The following is a 20,503-nucleotide window of genomic DNA, read 5'->3' as shown; positions in this document are numbered from 1 at the left end:
AGCACCATCAACTGATTTAATAGTTTTTGTTTTGGGGTGACATTTAACATGTATTTAGAACACAGTCGATTAAATAACACCATAAAGTAAAAGCCAATGGCACATTTATTTAGCATTTGTAAATCAGCCAAATACTTGACGAGAATTTATGATACATGCTCACGGGTTATTCTGCAAGTCAATGTGTTAGCTAGCTAAGGATGCTGGGAATTTTACTTAACATGAATTGCAGTAACACAAGTTCAATACCCCCTGCTCTACTCTACTGTATCTATCCAATTGAGTGGAGTTCTGCAACTCATTTTGGAGAACACAAATGTATAAGGCTGTAATGGGCCAGGTCTTCCTCATTTCAGATTTAAGAGCCATTGTGCTAAAAGCAGAGACTGGAGCCAATGAATCAGTCTGGGACATGACTTCAGGCTAGTCAAACCCAACTACTAGAGTCAAGGATTTATTTTTATTTTACTTTTAAATGTATTCTCTTTAATTCCAGATCTTCTGGTACAGTGAATGAAATTCCTACTTTTTGTTAGATATAAAAGTCAGCCCCATTTATCGTTCTTCTAAGAAATGCACACACAATCAAAAAAAAAAAAAAAGAAAAGAAAAAAACTTTCGGTAGTAACAGTTCAATAAAAACAAGCTGTTAACAGCCGATGTCTCAGAGGTATATGCCGCCTGAAGGCTTGGCAAGTGTCCACGTGATGTGACCCATTCCTGGACACAATCTTCAATTGTCAGCTTGTTTCTCAGCATTTAGGAGCCTCTGTTTCATGTGATCCGATTTGGCACGGCTTTTAGCTCTTTTGTCCTCATACTGGGGAAGAATAAAATGGTGAGCTCTTGACATATGTAACTACAGCAACATTTTCAATAATGTTTTTTAACTTGCATTGTCCTTTAAGGCAAAATAAGTGGGCAGGAAACCTTAACTATAAAAATAATATATGTTTTGAATGTTTATTATGTATAGTAACTGTTCTCTACACAGTGTAAAAATAAGACAATAGCACTTATATATGTCTGTATACCAGAAATCACACAATAACAGGAATCATTTTCATAACACTTTAATGGGGGTTTAAATTCACCATTTTTTTTTCCTTATGGTTTTTATAAAATATTAATTGATTTACTGGTGTGCTCCTTTTACTTAACAACATTTATATTCCAGCTACAAGCAGCTCGGTTATTTCTAAATTGCAATGCTAAGAACTGGTGACTTGTTATTTGGCCACCCTCCCATTTGCACAGTGCTAGCAAGAACTTAGAGACGCGTGTGCTTCTGATCATTGCTCAATTTCAGATCCACACAGTAAAGGCATAAAAAAAGATAAACATTTGCAGTGTGAACACAAATGAACAATGCAAGGCACACAAGCCTCAGCGTTTACAGTACAGAGCCTGGGTTTGCCCAAGCGTACTCACCACTGACTGGAAAGATAAAGACAGGATACTCCGGTCTATCGGCTCAATCGTACTGATCGGGGTTAATACAACAGGCATGGTACACAACAATTATTTCTATGTTATGCTAAAGCTGCACTTTGGCGTGTAATAAGCATTTATCATACATTGTTAAATGCCATTTCAGCCTTGAATGGTGCATACCTATATTCAGCATGATTAATCAGTATGCTTTGTGCTGGAATAGGAGTTGCCTTGCTATAATTAACTGCAACTGAGCTCTGTAAATTCAATGTGGGAACTACAATTCACTCCTCGGCTGGGAAAAAGAAAAGTGAAGGAAGTTCATAGCACTGTGCTAGGAGTAGGAGCCTGTCCTGTCTCTTGAGCAACGGCAACTTTTTGTTCAAGGATCTGCACACACACAAATTTCTGCAGTGGGGAAAGTGCCCCATCTTTATTGATTTATATCATCACCAACACCAACGTTTCGGGAGGTATAACCTCCATCAGGATGGGAGGTTGTACCTCCCGAAACATTGATGTTGGTGATGAGGGAGGTTATACCTCCCGAAACGTTGGTGTTGGTGATGATATAAATCAATAAAGATGGGGCACTTTCCCCACTGCTGAAATGTGTGTGTGTGTGGATCCATGAACAAAAAGTTGCCTTTGCTAAGGGACTGTGCCGGGTCAACGGAGGACCAGCACCACTACTGCAGAGTGAGTAGATTCTGAGTGTGCAGTGCATTAAGTACATTACGGTCTCCTGAGGTCTTTTAACTTGGGGGTGCCAAAAGTTAGGCACCCCCAAGTGATCACATGTACTTACCTGAAACTCTGGGCCTGTGCTCCTATCAGGAGAAAACTGCACCGGCTTCTTCCAGCCAGCACCACAGAGCTTCTTCTTTTTTCTTGCAGCTGTACATGCGCAGTAGTGCGAAAAGCCAATTTTTTTTTTTATCGAAAAAGATGGCTATTTCATTCTACTGCGCATACGTCTGCCCTGGGAAATTTGAAGAAAGAAGAAGCAGGAAGACAATGTTCGGGGTGCTCGCTGGAATAACCCAGGGCCGATGAAGTTTCAGGTAAGTACATGGTATCACTTGGGGGTGCCTAACTTTTGGCACCCCCAAGTTAAAAGACCTTTCCTTCTACTTTAAGAATCACTACCACCCCAATGTCTGCACTGACAGGAAGAAAAAAAATCATTACACAGAAAATAATCATCATTGACACAGCAATTCATGCCATGAGGCTTTACTTGAATTAGGAGAATGAAGGGGGAAGACATTTTCAGCACAAGTGCTATATACTGAATAAAGCTAAACATAGGTAGATATTAAGCCTCTGGTCTTGGGAATGCTTTCTGGGGCACCAGTAAAAAAACCCCACAAACTAATGAACCACCTTTGTTTCATCATCTCTGCATGTCGCTGTATTCCCTCCTTCTTTACATGCAAACAGACCAAACTAAACACTTGTCATTTTTGGTAAAACACAAAATAAAACCCATTCACCTCTTTCTTCAAACACTTCCGCATCTCTCGATCAAATTCATTACACTGACCAAGATACTTCAGAAAGCGATTCTGAGAAAGCAGGAGAAACCTTATCAGTGCAGAAATCTTTAGAAGATAGTCATAGATTAGCCTATTCTTAGAACATTTTCATGTGGCTTCAGTTTTTGTTTTAACTTCCAAACCACTGTCTGGTTGCTATGGTAAGTGGGAGCTCGGCAACCATATAGTTGGGAATACTAAACAGGAGAGCTGCAAAAAGGTTAATTCAAAAACCACAAATTTAAATCCAATTACATAGTGCACCAGATTCACTGAAAATAAATATACAGGTATGGGACCTGTTCTCCAGAATGCTTGGGACCTGGGGCTTTCCGCATAAGGGATCTTTTTGTAATTTGGATCTTCATACCAGATGGCTAAAAATTATTTAAACATTATGTAAACCCCAAAGGCTCTTTTTTTGCTTCCAATAAGGATGGATTATACTTAGTTGGGATCAAGTACAAAGTACTGTTTTATTATTACAGAGAAAAAGGAAATCATTTATAAAAATGTTATATATTTGGTTATAATGGAGTCTATGGGAGATGGCCTTCCTGTAATTAGGAACTTTCTGGAGAACGGGTTTCCGGATATATAGTGATTCGCTATGACTGGTTTCTCTCATTTCACCCCTTTTCACTTTAAGAAACAGAATTTTACAAGGGGCTCAAAAACTTCTCCTAAAATCTCCATACTTCTCCACAAATCAGCAAATACTTACCTCGTTGTGACACTGCTTCAGAAGGTTTATTGCCACGTTGCATTCCTCTGTGTGCAGGTGTGATGACAAGTCTGGATGCATCTTATATTAAGGAGTAACTGTATAATTAAGCATAATTCCAAAATTAGACAAAATACTTAAACCGAGTAATTTTTTTTGCTCTTACTCCAATAAAGCCTAATATATAAAGGTAAAAAATGTTCTTTTAAAGGTCCACTATAGACCCACACGACACAAGTTTCAATAAGATGTTGTTTAATTTAGGGTAAAACATAGGCTGACATGACCTTATAGAATATCTCATTACATGTTATAAGAAAGATACATTTGTTGCAGTGCAAAGTGCCATTTATAGTCCTTTTCAGCTGGCCACAACCCAAATGAGGTCACACTACAACCACCAACCCCTTCCGGCTTCTTCCAAAGATTTCCCTCGCGGTGTTTTCCTAGTGACTTCCATGCACTTAAAGGGGTTGTTCACCTTTGAATTAACTTTTAGTATGATAGAGAGTGATATTCTGAGAGGATTTGCAATTGGTTTTAATTTATTATTATTTGTGGTTTTTGAGTTATTTATCTTTTTATTCAGCAGCTCTCCACTTTGCCATTTCAGAAATCTAGTGGCTAGGGTCCAAATTACCCTAGCAACCATGTACTGATCTGAACAAGAGGCAGGAATATGAATAGGAGACGGCCTGAATAGAAAGAGGAGTAATAAAAAGTAGCAATAACTATAAATGGCGAGCTTTACAAAGCTTTTGTTTTTAATGGGGTCAGTGACCCCCATTTGAAAGCTGGAAAGAGTCAGAAAAAAAAAGGAAATTAATTCAAAAACTATAAAAAAATAAAAATATAGACCAATTGAAAAATTTCTTAGAACTGGCCATTCTATAACATAAAAAGGTTTACTCAAAGGTGAACCACCCCTTTAAGCGAGTACGGTTCCAGTTTGTCCTGATCTCTGTGAAATTTACACTGAATAATTTATAAATGTAAATTTGTTTAATAAAGCGTTGGCAGAAATAACCACAAGTGCAAACTGGTTAGCTGCCATTTCAGTCACGGATGAATAATGCCCACCCAAAAGGCGATACCGAAAAGCTTTTACAGCCAACTACAAACAGTGGAAGGGGGTGATTACCCTATTACACTAAAGCGATCAAACTTCTGTAGAAAAGTTGACCTCTAAATATGAAAATTAGGTTGACAATGTCCCATACTGGTATGTGTTGGCAGTCATCACAGAGTAGAGTCCTGCAGCGGGGCAAGTACCCGCGGGTTACCCGCAAAAACCTGCGGTACCCTGCGGGTTGAAGTTCCGGGTGCGGGTATAGATGCGGGTTGGCGGTTCTGTGGGACGTGGGTCTTCACAATAGAGATTTTTACTTCTTTTTTTTCTGATCACACCTGCTTCCAATCATGTCACTTCCGGAATAACAGCACTTCCTGATTCTTGATGGTCAGCAGGTTGCCAGTCCGGGTTGCCGATAATGTACTTGCGGGTCGGGTAGAGGGTAAAAATCCGGGTTGCGGGTACGGATTCCAAAAAATGGACAGGCGCAGGACTCTATCACAGAGTAATAAAAAGCATCATCCACCCCTACCCAACCCACATGTAATTCAAACATGGGTCAAATAATCAGATCAACCAACCAAGCCAAAGTCTATGGCAGAAAAGAACTGATCCTTGCAAAATGAATATTTCATACACTGACTTGAACCAGGACAATTTTTCTCAAGAAAAACAAAACATTTAATGAAAGATTCGTGCTCCAACCCAAGCCATTGCGTCACGAGAAGCCATGGTAATGAGGTAATGAGACTGTCCCGTCATTTGCAAAAGGCAAGCCGTATTTCAATGGACACGACAACATCGCATGTTTTCAAGGCATCACATCTACAAGCTGGGTTTCACTGGAAAGGTATGCTGTAACATGGGATTTCTGGTTAAGCGAGCTTTTTGTAATTTGGATCACTACCTTAAGTCATTTTAAAATTAAACAAACCCAAAAGGATTGTTTAGCCACGGATATGAATTTATACAGCTTAGTTAGGCTCAAGTACAAGCTAAGGTTTTATGATTAAAGCGAAAAAGGAAACAATTTTTAAAAATACAAAAAAAATTCTGTTTAAAATAAACTGCTCAGGAATGGCTATAGGGATGATATGAAGCAATGATACACTGGGGCCACTAGGTGGCACAAGATCACAGTGTGTTTTATAGACACAGCAAGATAAAACCTAAACAATCCAGCTATTTAATCTCTTTAATATAGTAACACTGAAAAATGACAAGTTCAAGCTTTTTGTCTGGAAGGGTCTAGCTTGTGGTATGCCCCCCCCCAATATTTTTCTACATAGTTATCATATCTTCCCATAAGCATCCCTTATTCAGTAAAACATTCACTACTTGGCCAAACATTCCTCATAACTGAGACTTTCCACACATTTAGTAACCTTTTTTTTGGACTCCCTTTAATTTAGTACTATCCTGTTTGAGCAATGGAGAACAAAATGGTTTCATGAAATGCCTGGCATTGCTTGCTTCAGCTCAGTTTATTACCAACAAGTACCAGGAGCAGCTTCAATTTTGGACAGCAAAGATGACCTCAACACAGAATTTGTACAGCAATAATTGTATTGCTCCTCACAGCATATTTTGGGCATAGTTGACCTTTAAAGTGACTTACCTGCGGATATAATATCATGTGTACATATGACTGTAGGAGTTTATCTAAAATTACCTAGATGCTTGATGCTTTATACCCCTTTCTTAAAACTTGGTTCTCCAGATGTTGCTGAACTGCAACTCCCAGAACCCTTCAAAATCAAATCAAGGGTCAAACCAAATTAAAGGTTGCAGTTCTGCAACCGAAGGTTAAGATACTGTGCCTCAGATGAACATGTTCTAACAATAATTACTAAATTTTACACCAATGGGGGGGGTGGCCTTGAAATATTACACAGATGTAGACATTGTGCTCTTGATAAAAAGTGACCAAGTCTGATACAAATTGTCCCAAAACTCCAGTGCTCAGCCAGCTAACATTGATATCAAATAATCAATGTGTTAAAGAAATTGTACATCAGTCTCTGCTCCAGTGAAGCTTACAATCTAAGGTCCCTATCACAGTGACACACAGTAGGGTCAATTCTATCAGATTATCAGTCAATTAAAATATGATAGAATTTTGGTGTAATTCCACTTCTGTAATAAGATATAGGCTTCCAAGTGTATAATAAAATGAAAAAAAATCATGTTTCACATAGTACAATTACATATATAAGAAACATACAGCAGATTTGGAAAGTTCTGTCTCCTAAATGCACCAATACCAAATATATACATAGTTTAATGGAGATTTCTCCAAGAAGTACACTACCAAATTTCCAAAGCACCACTCCACAAAATGGCATGCTTCTGATTTCAAGGCCAAACACTCGACTAACAGTAGGTTTACCCTAGAAAACTACACATTATTAGAAAGACCAGATTCAAAAATGGGTAAATAGATCTATGTATGCTAAACTACCAAGTTGCAATTCTTTCTTAAAGCTATCATTTTTATAGAAATTGGTAAAAAGTTTTTCAAATGACCACAAAGCTTCCAATGTACAGCATCATATCTCCCACACATCATTAGGTACCAATGTAAAACACCCTAAATATAATTGCCCAATACGTATAGGTTTACCTAAGAATGTGGCATGTAGGAGCCCCAAAAGTAGACACCAACTTCTGTCATTTCCGGTACTGCGAAATCAACACATTTACATAGTTGGGGGGCGGGGGGGTAAAGGTAGAAAAAAGTAAGTTCACACCAGAAAACCATATATTTTCAGAAAGTACACATCCCCCCCCCCACGAATCCAAATTGGGTATGCATGTCTTTCTACTCCAAAGCACCGAGCTGCAAAAGCCGATAATACTGTAACTACATCCACTGCACACCGAGAAAGCAATGTAGGTGGCCATACACTATAAGATCCGCTCGTTTGGCAAGGTCGACAAACGAGCGGATCTTGACCCGATATGCCCACCAACGGCTGGGCGATATCGGATGAATCCGAACGTTCGGCCCTGGGGCTCCGATGGGTCACAGGACCGCATTAACTAGCCGATGCGGTCCTGTATCGTACAAAAATCAAACTTGACCGATCGATATCTGGCCGATTTTTGGCCTGATATCGATCGGTTGGACCCATCGGGAGCCCCCACACATGGGCAGATAAGCTGCCGAATCTATCGGCAGCTTTAATCTGCCCGTGTATGGCCACCGTTAAAACTGGTTACAATCCCACAGATTTTTTCAGATTTGTCATCTCTGCTAAAGAAAGGGAGGTTTCTCAGGACTTTCTCAGTACAGTGCCTTGCTCATATATATATATATATATATATATATATATATATATATATATATATATATATATATATATATATATATATATATATATATATATATATGTGTGTGCGCAAGAGCTACACAAAGTTGTGTGTGTGAATATGGTTATGTCAGGACATGCAGTATAATTTTTACTAGGACCACTGCCTATGGTTCTACACAGTTAATGGCCTAAAACTGATTCCACCTCACCACAGATGTCAGGCCCTTGAAGGGGTTCTGTGCATGTTCCCCACAGATTAATATTTACTGCTCCTGTGCAGTGAAAGTGCAAAAGTGAAAAACAAATATAAAATAATACTTAGAAATATCACCAAATTTCACCATAATTTTGATTTTGTTGGCATAAATAATCAGTCCTTTAACACACAGACTTTCAATCCTTCTATGTATGTATCTATCTTTGTAGAAATGTATCCAGCATTACTCGGTTATTCAACACTGTACAACGGACAAACACTGTAATTAAGATAGCAATATTGTAATAAATATAGAGTAGCATGTGGCAAGAGACACAGAAAGAGGTTCCTGACTTGTATTGTAGAGTTTGCAATCTAAGGGGCAAATTTATCAAAATGTGAGATTACAGCTCACAAAAAAAAAAAAAAACCACGATTATCTCGGAACGATCGTACGAATTGTCCATCAACTAAAAAGACCAATTTGCCAGGAAAACAATGGAGAGCTGCCTGCTTGGCCCTGCAAACATAGATAGATTGCACTGGGACCGATAAAGATTTTTTAACCTGGCCAATCAATTTCCTGACAGATGTCGGTCGAAAATCATGTTGTTCGAATCCCGCTAACCGCACCATAATTTCGAAGGATTGGTCGGACTTCGCCACTCTAATCTCATATTTTGATAAATCTGCCCCTAAATATTATTATTAACATGTATTTATATAGCGCCAACATATTGCGTAAATATATTATTTAGGGTCAGGGCACACGCTCAGATTCGGGGGGGGGTTTGGTTGCCCGGCAACATATCTCCTCTTCTTTGGGGGCGACTAATCTCCCCAAACTGCCTCCTGCCAGCTAGAATGTGAATCGCGGCCGGATGGCACTTGGAGCTCTTCGTGTTCCGATGTTGCCTCGCGAGGGAACTTCGGGCGACTTCAGAAAACTAAGCGCTCCAAGTGCGGCCAGCCGGCAGGAATCTAAGCGTGTGCCCTGACCCTGACGGATTATTGCAACGCAAACAATTATATTTATATTGTTGCAAACTAAAAAACACATTTGTGGGTTCCACCACATTGATAGTAATGAAACAAGCCATGGTCTGTGTACATCAAAAGAAAACACACATAACTGCTGTAAACTGAAAGGTCTAACAGAGAGCTGTCCTGCTAGGTCTGTTGCCTCCTGTGACCTTGAAAAAATAGTGAGAGCTGCCATATGCTACTACACATGTTATTTCTAGGCATCACTTCAGCGCCAGTTCTCTTTCATAATTCCTCCACCTCCCACCCGCTTACAAACACAAGTGCACAAACCTTGGCTCGGTGGTCATCTGATTCCTCCACTCTGCATAACACTAGGAAGGCTGTTGTTCAAGGTTGTATCCGCCTACTCGTCTACTTCACCCAATCCTTAGCGAGTCTGACCGGACACTCTAGCCAATGAAACATAGGAAAGCGGGTTCTATTTTCACGTGTAGCAGAGGGCGCTTTGCGAAGACGTCACGGAGATGCGACGCCGGCATTTGCTATGATTGGTCAATTCAAAGGAAGCGGCAATAGGAAGAATGGCTCCGGCGGCCGAAATTGTGCAAAAGAGAAAGCGGCAAAGGTGAGTATGGGGGATCGTCAGGCACTTGCATGTGTTTACAGGTTGGGCACTGATGTATTCGAATGGCCTACGAACTGGAACCCCCCCTATATTTTCTTTTTTTAATAAAAAAAAGTTTTGACATTGTTGTTGAGGATTTGTCCAGTCTAAGCTGATTTTCTCACTGAAGCTAAGAGCTAAAGTTTATATATATGTATATATATATATATATATATATATATATATATATATCTGCTTTTTGCTGTTGCAGATCCATTCACATGTGTCTCCCACTTAAATCCCTGACAGATTTCGGTGGCAAGATAATCTGGGCAATGTAAAAAATAAACTAGCCTGATTTTGTTAGGAGATTTGAGTCTTCATTACTTCAAGGGCAAATTGTGTGAATGAGAGTTTCAGAAATCAGCAACAAAAAATGTCCACTAAATTAAAAAAATGACAAATGAAATCTGTTTAATGTCATTTTGATTTTTTTTGTTACAGTGCGCTGGTGATGGATGAATGGCTTGCTGAATTTATTAAAAGGATTATTCTGAAACTCCCATTCTCAGAGACAGCGACCATCCTTAAAACGTGGGGATTCTTAACAGAGAGTGAATTGCAAACCTTCACATTACGATATCCCAAGGAGGTTACAGCCACAGAAGTGGTTCGTTTCTGTGAGGTACTGCAGACTTGAATTAGGAGTGTTGTACGTTTTGTAGAAAATGAAGGTTCACTGGAGAGCAATTGTGTTCAATTTAAATTGCTTTTATTCTGGGTGCACCCAGAATAAAAGCAATTTAAATTGAACACAATTGCTCTCCAGTGAACCTCCAATTTCCATATGTTATACATTCTGGAAGTGGCAAAACCAGATCACTATCGGATTGAGCAGCCCAAACACTCAAGAAACGGTTTGTAGCTTCAAATACTTCTATTGTTGTATGTTTTGGTCTCGCTCAGCAAGAAGCTCTGCTATAGGGAACACACTGTGCCCCCTGTTATTTTTTTTGGATAGGCATAATAATGCATTCTGCCAAAAACAAGTTACATTTATTTCTCCATATGACAATTTTAACCCTTGAAAACTTCCTCAATACAGGCAAGCTTAGGTTTTTGTTTTTGCAGTATTACTCATGCTATTATTTCAGGTAAAATATAGAGACTATTTGGTAAAACGTAAGAATAACATAGAAACAGTATATGCAATGTGTCAAGATACACTGGGAGGACATGAGAAAAGTGTCTAAATCCATATTTTGGTACCATTATGATTTAAAACCAAAAGCATTTTTACACACAACTCAAATTCTGTATTTATTTTTCACTTTTTAGGCAAGAAATGCTACATTGGATCATGCTGCAGCACTGGACTTAGTTTGTAAGTTGTCATAGTTAATGCAAGGTGTCTGCAAAGGTTCTTTGTTGGTTTTATGATGTTGTGGGAAATGGGTATTGTGCTTGCTCATCCAGAAGTAAGCCAATTTCATATACATTTTATTAATTTAATTTGGTCACCACCAGATGTAATAAAAAAATAAAATATATATATATATCACCTCCTGAGGACGGCTAGAGTTTGATAGCCGAAACGTTGAGGAATAAAATCACAGCCCTTGTGGCTTTTTTTCATACAAAGTCCTGTGAGTGCAGTCTTTTTTTCACTAAATATATGTAAATTTTTACCAGCATCAAGGCATTTAACCACTTTATGTGGAGTGCACCAGGTCGGTTTTTTTTTTTTTTTTCACCACCATACAAAGCCCTGGGCCCTGGATCAGCACTCTCTGTAGTTTAGTGAAATTGTGTTGATTTATTAATCAAAAATCACATCTTATCCGACGTTTCGGTCCCACCGAACAATTTCACTGCTTGGTCATCCAAACCCACAGAAGATTTACACAATATGTAAGTACAGGAAACGCTTGACATTGCACCAAACTGTGTGTGTGTGTATATATATATATATATATATATATATATGTATATATGTGTGTGTGTATATATATATATCTATATATATATATATATATATATATATATATATATCTATATATATATATCTATATATATATATATATATATATATATATATATATATATATATATATATATATCTACATTATAAAGGTTTTATTAGAGAATAAAGTTTTTGTACCCAATCTTGTGTCCTGTGCTGTTTCAGTGAAGGAGTGGGTCATTGACCCCTGCCTCCACTACTTCATGCAAAAGTGGCAGTGTGTAGAAGGACAGCAGCACCAGTGTTGTGCATTTTCTGACTCTGTCCCTTTCTTCTTCATGTGCGTAACATTCATTAGTAAAGATAGTTAGACTAAAGAGGAGGCCCCTCTTGCTGTGCATGGAGCTTTTAGCAGGGAAACACAACTGAACGTTAAAATTTAAAAATATAAAAAAAATAGAGATTTCTACTAAAAGTGCCTATTGTTAAAATGCTTATTTTTGCAATAGGGACTAGCTGGACATGTAAACTAAATAATTCGCTTAAACAGTGTTTGCTTCATCCTGTACTTGACATTTTTCATTCACAGTTATTTCCATTCACAGTTAATCATGCCTATTCAAATAAAAAAACCTGGACAGTTTATCAAATGTCTAAACGTTTAGGTAAGAAAAAAAACCTTTTAATTATACTTATTAGCATAACTACTTTATTGTCTTTCTGAGATGTTCCAAAACTTCCATGTAACGCTGTAATTTTATATGTAATTTTTTTTTCAGAGTCTGAAAATGATCTCTTTGATGCATCAGAATTCAAACTTCAATTTAAAAAGAGCATTCATGCAGTTTCAAAAAATGTAAGACTCTCTCTTTTAAAAAAAGGAATAAAAAGTTAATATATAAATAAAAACTATGTAATGACAGGCGGACAGCTTTGTCATAGTTTAAGGATCATGTTTTTAATTACTACCTAATGTAGTATGTTTTAATGAAGCACAAGGGCGAAGCAGAGCAGTTTATTGCTAGGCAAAAATACATTTTCTTATTGTATTGTAAGATGATGACGTGTATTTGGCCTCATGTCAAGCCATATAGTGTATGTATGACAATGACTTTAACCCACCTGTTTTTTTGGGGGGGGTTATTTTTGTAATTGTAGGTGACCATCAACTTCAAAGAGTTTGGCGAGGCACTGTGGATTCGAATTGCTTGGGGAACTCACAATTCAAGGCCGAATCAATACAAGGCCACATTTGCGGTGTATCACTCTCAGACACCGTATGTCTTTATTACCGGCCTCGGAAAGGCATGTCAGCCTCTAATGTGCCAGGTACTAACCCCCTTTGATTCTTTACCTGGAAATATAGAGATCTATGACACCTAATAAGCTTTGAGAAAATGCATTGATACAGGTTAACTTGTAAATGTAACTTTATCAGTGATGTCCTGAATGTGTTAGTACATGCACAGTCCCACCAGAGATACTATGCAACCAGCAGAAATCCTTTGTCTGCTGTCTGCACAATTTTATAATGAGAACAGAAATTTTTATATGAACACACAAATTTATATTGCTACGTTTAATTAATGATCAATGTTTAACAATTTGTGCTTTTGTGTGACTTTTTAAAAGTTTTTGTGTTTAGGAGGGTCATGTTTCTTTAAACATTTTGCAGATATGAAAAGGGCTATCAAATTTAGGGTGTCTTCTTTATTTAAGAGCAGGGCTTTCCCCTGGTGTGCATTTTTTTGTGCATGGTTTCCTAGCCACAGGCACTAAATTATGGACTCGTGTTTTTTTGTTTTTTTCAAAGTGAATGTGTTTGAAAAAAAGGAGTGTGGTACAATGATGGAAAGATCTAACCTCTGTCTTATAGAAGGGAACAATTTAAAGGTATTATAATGAGCTATTACTAACAACAATGTGCAGCCATTTTGAATAGTTAGCAGCCACTTTTTATGTCATTTTCCAGGTTTGGCACACAATGTGCTGTGGTGGTATTACAAATAAAAATCTAATAAGTGAGAATTTTGGAATTATTTGCTTAAAGGAGAATTCAACCCTAAAGTAAAAAAAAAAACGCTACACTACATAGACCCTCCCCCCAGCCTAGCTGCTACCCCGGGAAAATGCCCCTAAGTCTTTACTTACCCGTCGGTGCAGATTCTGTCTAGCAGAGTTCACAGTAGCCATCTTCCAGCTCTTCGGTTATCTTCGTAATGAAACTGGCGTTTCTGCAATTTCTGTGACTTTCGACGCATGTGCAGTTGTTGCGAAACAGAAAATTGCTCATGCGCCGGTACGTCACTTGCTTCCTGAAGATTACCGAAGAGAAGAAGATGGCTGCCGTGAACTCCGCTAGACAGAATCTGCACCGAGGGGTAATTAAAGAGTTGGGGGCATTTGCCCGGGGTAGCAGCTAGGCTTGGGGGGAGGGGGGGTCTATGTAGGGTTGGGGATTTTTTACTTTACGGTTGAATTCTCCTTTAAGTTGGACAGAAGCTGACATTCACATATTTCACAATTTTCTGCATAATGGGTTTGCATGTGATTGTGTACTTTTTTTGTATTTCTAAATTAAATTGCACCTGCCATTTAATATGTTGCATTGTCCGTTCATAATGTGTTTACTCTTATGTGGACGTTGGACTGATTAATTTGTTTAATTAATAGATTAATTAACATATCTCTACCAGGCACTTGTCATAGCCTCCAAATACAGTCAGATTCAGGAAATGGAGCTCAAGGGTCGATGCCTGGAATCCCTAAAGGATATTGTTTTTAAGCGGTTTAATCAGGTGGGAACATTTGCTATTACGATCTTCTCTTTCCTGTTCACTTTTTAGTACTCACTTATTTCTGTGTTACAGTTTTCTGCTGATTTGCAAATCTCCCCTGTAAAGTGAAAGTGTTTTTCTTCCATTTATTTTTCTGTATATGCTGTTGTTACTAAGAGTTTGTTATATACAAAAGGAGTAAGAGTTTTAAGACCCAATCTATAGTGACACAATGGGCTCAGTATAAAGGGGAACTATGGCGAAAATGAAAATTTAATATTAACTTCAGCATACTGAAATAAGAAACATTATAAATATAGTTGATTAAAAATTCTTTACCGTTTCTGAAATAATCAAGATTATCTTTAGTATTCCGTACTCTCAGCATCTGTTTCTCATTATGTATTCATGCAGGAGTTGGGTGTCATTGACCGTTAGATCCTATATATTTTATAGGGGGCTACTTTTGCCTAGAAGATGTATTAGAGCTCACTCTATTAAAATCACCAGAAATCCTGTCTCTGCTGCAAGAAGACCGAATGAAGAGAAACATGCTGAGAGAGGAGTAGTGAATATAAATTTATTATTTCAGAAACATTGCAGAATTTTTAATTAAACGTATTTAGAAAGTTTCTTACTTCAGTATGAGGAAGCTTATATTAAATTTTCATTTTGCGATTAAAAAAAAAAAAAATCAGTGGCTGACAGGATATCATACTTCAAATTTTTTTTTTTTTTTTTTTTAAATGTGAACAAGGCATCAGGTCTACGGGAGTACACCCTAGAGTGTTTAAAGAGTTTAGCTCAGTTTTAGGCAAGCCACTTTGTCTCTTTTTCAATTTCATCAGGTATGGTACCTGTGAATTGGAAGAAAGCTGATGTAATACCAGTATTTAAAAAGGGATTATGATTTTAACCTGGCCATAAAAGACCCAGAAGCTTGACATCTGCGGTGTGCAAGTTGTTCAGTAGTTAATATGGAAACATTCAAGATTATGTTATGGAGAATGGCATTATAATTAGTAATAATGGTGGCTTTATGAAGGATAGATTTCATAAACACATTTAATTGCTTTTTTTGATGAAGTTAATAGGGGGGTTGTGGTTGATGTGATTTGCCTAACATAAACAACTGTAATCTTAACCAATGATAGAAAACTGGGTTGTATCTATGCATTCTATGCTTGGGTTACGGTTCTTAACCTGGTCCCACTTTTATTCAATTTGTTCATTAATGACTTGGACGGGGGGGGGATATTGTAAGCAAGTTATGATTGTTTGCAAATGACATAGAACTCTGCAGGCTGAGTAACTCCATACAGGATGTGGCATCTTTGCAGCAGCGTCTGGACAAACTGGCAATTGGGGCAGCTAAGTTTCAGATGAAAATCAGTGTTGATAAATGCAATGTTTTAGGATTTAAACATTTGCAAACACACTTATACCCTTATGGGACTTCAGAGTACTTGTTGGTTAGAAAAATAAAGCTATTAGTAATTCTTCCCCTTTATAAAGCACCAGTAAGGCCAGTCTTTTGGTTTGCAATCCTTTTGGTTTGCAATCTTTCGGTTCTCAAACTTTTGCAACCTTTCAGTTCGCAGTCATTCAGGTCTGAATGTTTACACTTGAGAGGAGCAGCTGGGGGGAGGGATATGGTAACTGTATAAATATATAAGGGGACATGCCATAAACTCTCTGAAGCTTTATTACCCTATAACTCCGTACAGCAAATGTGGTGGCATCTGTTGAGAATATAAGACAGGAGGTTCCATCGTATCGTTTGAAAAGGGATTTCTATGCTGTGAATTGCGGAATGCTCTCCCTGAATTGGTTGTAGGAACATTGAATGGCTTAAAGAAGGTGGGATGACTTTTTAGCAAGGAAGAATACAGGATTATGAACAACAGTTAGGCAGTCTAAAAGATGCTTTTCAGCCTAATTATAAGAGTTTGCATTTATTTTTATTTATTGCCTATGATAAATATATAAATTTTCAAATGTGAGTATAATGTGCCTTCTGGTTTGTTTTTCAGCCCTTCTCTTCACATCACTCAAAACCTCATGAAAAAGCCCTGACTCCAAATATTGGTATGTTCTATTTTACCCAAACGCATTCATTTTACACATGAAGGAGTTGTTAAATATTTAATGGGGCAGACTACATCCATAAGCACTTTTTTTCTATTACATCACCTTGTTTTTCCTACTCCCAGCTAACTGGTGCTATTTTAAGATGTGCGCATGTGTAGCCCAGTAATCTCTCAAGTAATATACTGTATATGGGCCCTGCCCGCCCAGGGTGGAGCAAGGGATACCTTGGAACACTAATTATATGGCCACACTTTGTAGTAAAGTACCACAGGCATCATTGTTTTAAGAAAAAGTGCTTCAGATCAGGTAAAAAGTTTGTAATGCTAATTTATTATTTATCTTAGAGATAACAAACAATATACTATACATCAACTGCATTTTTAAGTTGAGAACCATGCAAAATTACAAAATACATTGTAAATAGCATTTATTTTACAATGTGTGTCATCTGTGGCACAGTACTATGTTTACAATGAAGAAGTGTGTTTTTTTTTTTTTCTTCTCCAGTTGATCCAAGGGTCACCTATGAAAATATGCGAGAAAAAGACAGAGTTTATCATCTGACTTGTGAAACCTTTGGCGAGGGTCCACTTCCAAAACTAGAACTTGCCTCCTACAAGGTACACCTTTGCCATCATTTTTTTTTTTTTTTTTTTTTTTTTTTAAACTAACTTGCTATGTAGCAGCAGGAGCCACACTGATTGTGTAGCACAGTTAGGTCACCAGGGCTCATTTACTAACATAGATTGCAAGTGCAGTGACCAATACCATCTCTAATTAGAAATTATTTTAGTTAAATGAAATCTGATTGTGTGCTATGGGTATCTGCACTGGTACAACCTACATAAATTACACCGATGGTCTTATTTTATTAAGAATCTATGATGATTAAAGTAACTTAATTTTAACCAGTTCTAATATTCTGTGATGTGATTCCTGAATTGTCTCTCTCTGAATTATTTTATTAACAGCTTGAAACTATGTTCAAAGCAGACTCTGCAATGAGTGGTAATTTAACTGCTGTAAACGAGCCCTTCCGATGTGTTGTCAAGTTTTCCAGCCCCCATCTTCTTGAGGCCATCAGATCGTTAGCACCAGCTGGTAAGCATTGTTTTTTTTTCTTTTTTTTCTTCATAGCCTTAAAAAGCAACTTTGCTTACAAAAGTATTTCTTTTTACCAAATGTACTGTATGCTTCTGAATAGTTAACTTGTAGGCATTAAATGAAATGTGCTGGCATGTTATGGTATTTTTGTGATCATTAGCCAAAATCACAACGCATGGCAAAAAAAAGCTACAGCTCCCAAGCATTGCAGAGCAACCAGTTCTGGCCAAAAACTACATTTGGTTCTTCATCTATTTTTAATTCTGTATAGAAGACTTTCTAAAAAACAAAGGTTGTTGTTGTTGGAGGGGACACCCTTTGGTTGAGGATCCCATAGCTCATAATAAGTTAACTGGTATAGGAGACCATTGCTGTATCATTACTTGCTAGATTATTTAGGGGAGGATATAACTGTTTAACTCTAAGAAAAATATTATGGTTCTCGCAGGACCAGAATCCACCTTGCAGCTCTCTTGAATGTACATTTGTCAGATGATAACACACCATATTGAAACTATAACTAAATGAAAAAGAGTGCACCCAATAAGAACCACCATTGTGTAGCATTTGAAAAGAAATGAATCAGGAGACCCCTTCACCAAATTATGGGAAGGTGTAAAATATGTTTGCAGCAGAGAGAGTCATAGCTCTACATGTGTTCTCTCTCTTGTGTGCTCACAAACGAAAGCTGAGAACAGAGCTTTAGGACAACTATCAGCAAGATTCTCTGCAATCCAAATGAACTGTTGGAACAAAATAAAAATGTAAAAACCAATAGTGTTAAAAAAGTAATTTTAATAGCAAAGTCCTGGAGGCCTCAATATGAGGAACTCTCTGTAGAAGGGGTCTCCAGTGGGAGTAAAGACCTGATCCTGGTTTAAGGATTATTAAGGTGTTTTGTCCAAGAGCAGAATGTGGGCATTTTCATTTACAGTTTTTATCCATTATGTGATGTTATGTAATCTGTTGTTCTTGAGTTTTGCTAGGAGGAATAAAGTTAGTTATAGGAAATTTACCCCTGCATGAAACTGTCCGTACACTGACCATTGCCCATGTTAAAATGCGTTTGATCCAGCATACATTTACTACCTGGTACAGATTACTTTATGCTTTCTCTGATTTTTTTTATTCTGTAGGTATTGCAGAAGCACCGATTTCCACTTTACTTTCTTGTATTCCTCACAAGGCCAGGAATAGTTTTAAAATCACAGAAAAGCGAAGCATGCATCCTTCAAGCAGTCAACCCACCAATGTTTGAACATACACTTGGAAAGGCCTGTTGTATTTCAGAACTTTTTTAGAGATCTTTATATTTTAAAGCATTTTTGCACAACTCCACTTGCTTGCCTTGGCTTTGTTACTAGTACCTCACATACATATAGACTAGCAAAGTAAATTTGTATAAATTCATGGCACACAAGCTGATCCAGATGTTCTTTGAATTGTAGATGTATTTTTCTAAAGTTAATGTTTTTATACTAATAATGACACTTTGCACCTAAACTTTACAGCATGTATAAGCCTCTGGCTTCTACATTATTATAGTTTTTTCAATAATTGACACTTTGAGGGGTGCATTGATCTGCACAAACAATAAATGTATTTAACTAGGCCTGTATATATAGAAATTTGTATTGACTAAGTTGCCGCTTTTGTAGGTTTAAACTAAGTTAATATAAGAGGGTTTATTTACAAAGGGGGGAACATGGTGCAAACTGCCACATTTCCCCTACCTTCTTTGCAACCAGTGTTGTTGGAGACAACTTTTTGCACTTCCAGTATGACACACAAAGCATTGTGCAGACTACATGATCTGCTACTTTGCCAGGAGCAAGTTTTAGCGGTTGTACCTTTTTACATACATGGAATTCACACTGTGCTCTTTTGAAGTACATATCAGTGAACGGTACATCTGAAGCCCTGTTCTTAATATCTGTTTTTGTAACCCAAAAAGTACACTATCCCTTGCACACGGAGCTCTACATCTTGCAGAAGATGTGCTGTCTAAGGTACAACTGGCTCAAGTTTCAGTGCCCAGGAGTTACACAATGGGCATGCACTATATAGTGTTTACTAAAAGTGCACAGAACTTGCATCTGCTCCTAGTTCATGAACCATATAATGTTCATGTATTTTAAACTTGAAGCCATAGAATTTAACAAATACAGAAATATCATTCCCAGGATGGTATATTGTTGTGTCAAAATCACTGTATTTTCAAAGCTACAGCAGACTAAAAATAGAGACACCATAAGATCAACCTGAATTCTAGATTTCCGTGAAGAGCTGGGTCTGCATTTTCAGGGCACTTTTGTATTGGTTAGAAAGTTGTTCGCTCTGTGTCATTATTTAACACAAAAACTAAAGGTATTACTTACTGGATGCCAAGGACAACTGTAGTTCCCACACTGCAGAGACATTGTCCTTCCCATAGAGTGGCACCATCTAAATTTAGCTATAAGAACTCACCAGGACAGCCCTATATTGGGGGAATGTTTTTGATAAGACAAGTAAATAACTGCTTGTATACTTGGATAAGAACATATACAGTATGCAAATAATGTTCTCTACATTTGCTGTGAGCTGTGAACATATACATTGGTGTCTGTTAAAGGGACTATAGTTTTAAAGGAACAGTTCAGTGTAAAAATAAATAATAGGTAAACAGATAAGCTATGCAAAATAAAAGATGTTTCTAA

The 20,503-nt window shown here is 37.6% G+C and overlaps 2 protein-coding genes across 3 annotated transcripts; one reads left to right on the top strand and one right to left on the bottom strand.

The window, feature by feature from the left end:
• Positions 1-82: 82 nt before the first annotated feature.
• cmc2.L (C-x(9)-C motif containing 2 L homeolog) lies at positions 83-9,657 on the bottom strand. 2 transcript variants are annotated; one of them, NM_001171789.1, is made up of 4 exons: positions 9,596-9,657; positions 3,697-3,794; positions 2,931-3,002; positions 83-820 (listed from the first exon to the last, which is right to left on the bottom strand). In NM_001171789.1, exons 2-4 carry the CDS (start codon positions 3,775-3,777, stop codon positions 734-736), a joined length of 240 nt encoding a protein of 79 aa, NP_001165260.1. In that variant the 5' UTR covers positions 3,778-3,794; positions 9,596-9,657; the 3' UTR covers positions 83-733. The 2 variants fall into 2 exon arrangements, with proteins under 2 accessions (NP_001165260.1, XP_018111828.1); XM_018256339.2 differs by lacking the exon at positions 9,596-9,657 and adding an exon at positions 9,412-9,434.
• A 133-nt stretch (positions 9,658-9,790) lies between these two features.
• Positions 9,791-19,964, top strand: cenpn.L (centromere protein N L homeolog; the record flags this gene model as incomplete). Its single annotated transcript, NM_001095089.1, is given in 11 exon segments — positions 9,791-9,890; positions 10,374-10,554; positions 11,208-11,253; positions 12,438-12,497; positions 12,612-12,688; positions 12,991-13,161; positions 14,529-14,630; positions 16,643-16,697; positions 17,208-17,320; positions 17,672-17,801; positions 18,941-19,964. Coding segments are annotated over 11 exon segments (1,101 nt in total). The 5' UTR covers positions 9,791-9,846.
• Positions 19,965-20,503: the final 539 nt, after the last annotated feature.

The sequence above is a fragment of the Xenopus laevis genome, chromosome 4L (assembly GCF_017654675.1).
Source record: "Xenopus laevis strain J_2021 chromosome 4L, Xenopus_laevis_v10.1, whole genome shotgun sequence".
Lineage (NCBI taxonomy): Eukaryota > Metazoa > Chordata > Amphibia > Anura > Pipidae > Xenopus > Xenopus laevis.
Note: the sequence above shows the minus strand (reverse complement) of the source record. Positions and strands in the feature narration are given on the sequence as shown.

Excerpts from the sequence above, each read along its gene's own strand:
- cmc2.L (NM_001171789.1), bottom strand. The coding sequence starts at position 3,777 with ATGCATCCAGACTTGTCATCACACCTGCACACAGAGGAATGCAACGTG. Across the intron at positions 3,003-3,696 it reads TGAAGCAGTGTCACAACGAG|AATCGCTTTCTGAAGTATCT; the intron begins GTAAGTATTTGC and ends CTGCTTTCTCAG. Across the intron at positions 821-2,930 it reads GGAAGTGTTTGAAGAAAGAG|TATGAGGACAAAAGAGCTAA; the intron begins GTGAATGGGTTT and ends ATTCTTCCCCAG.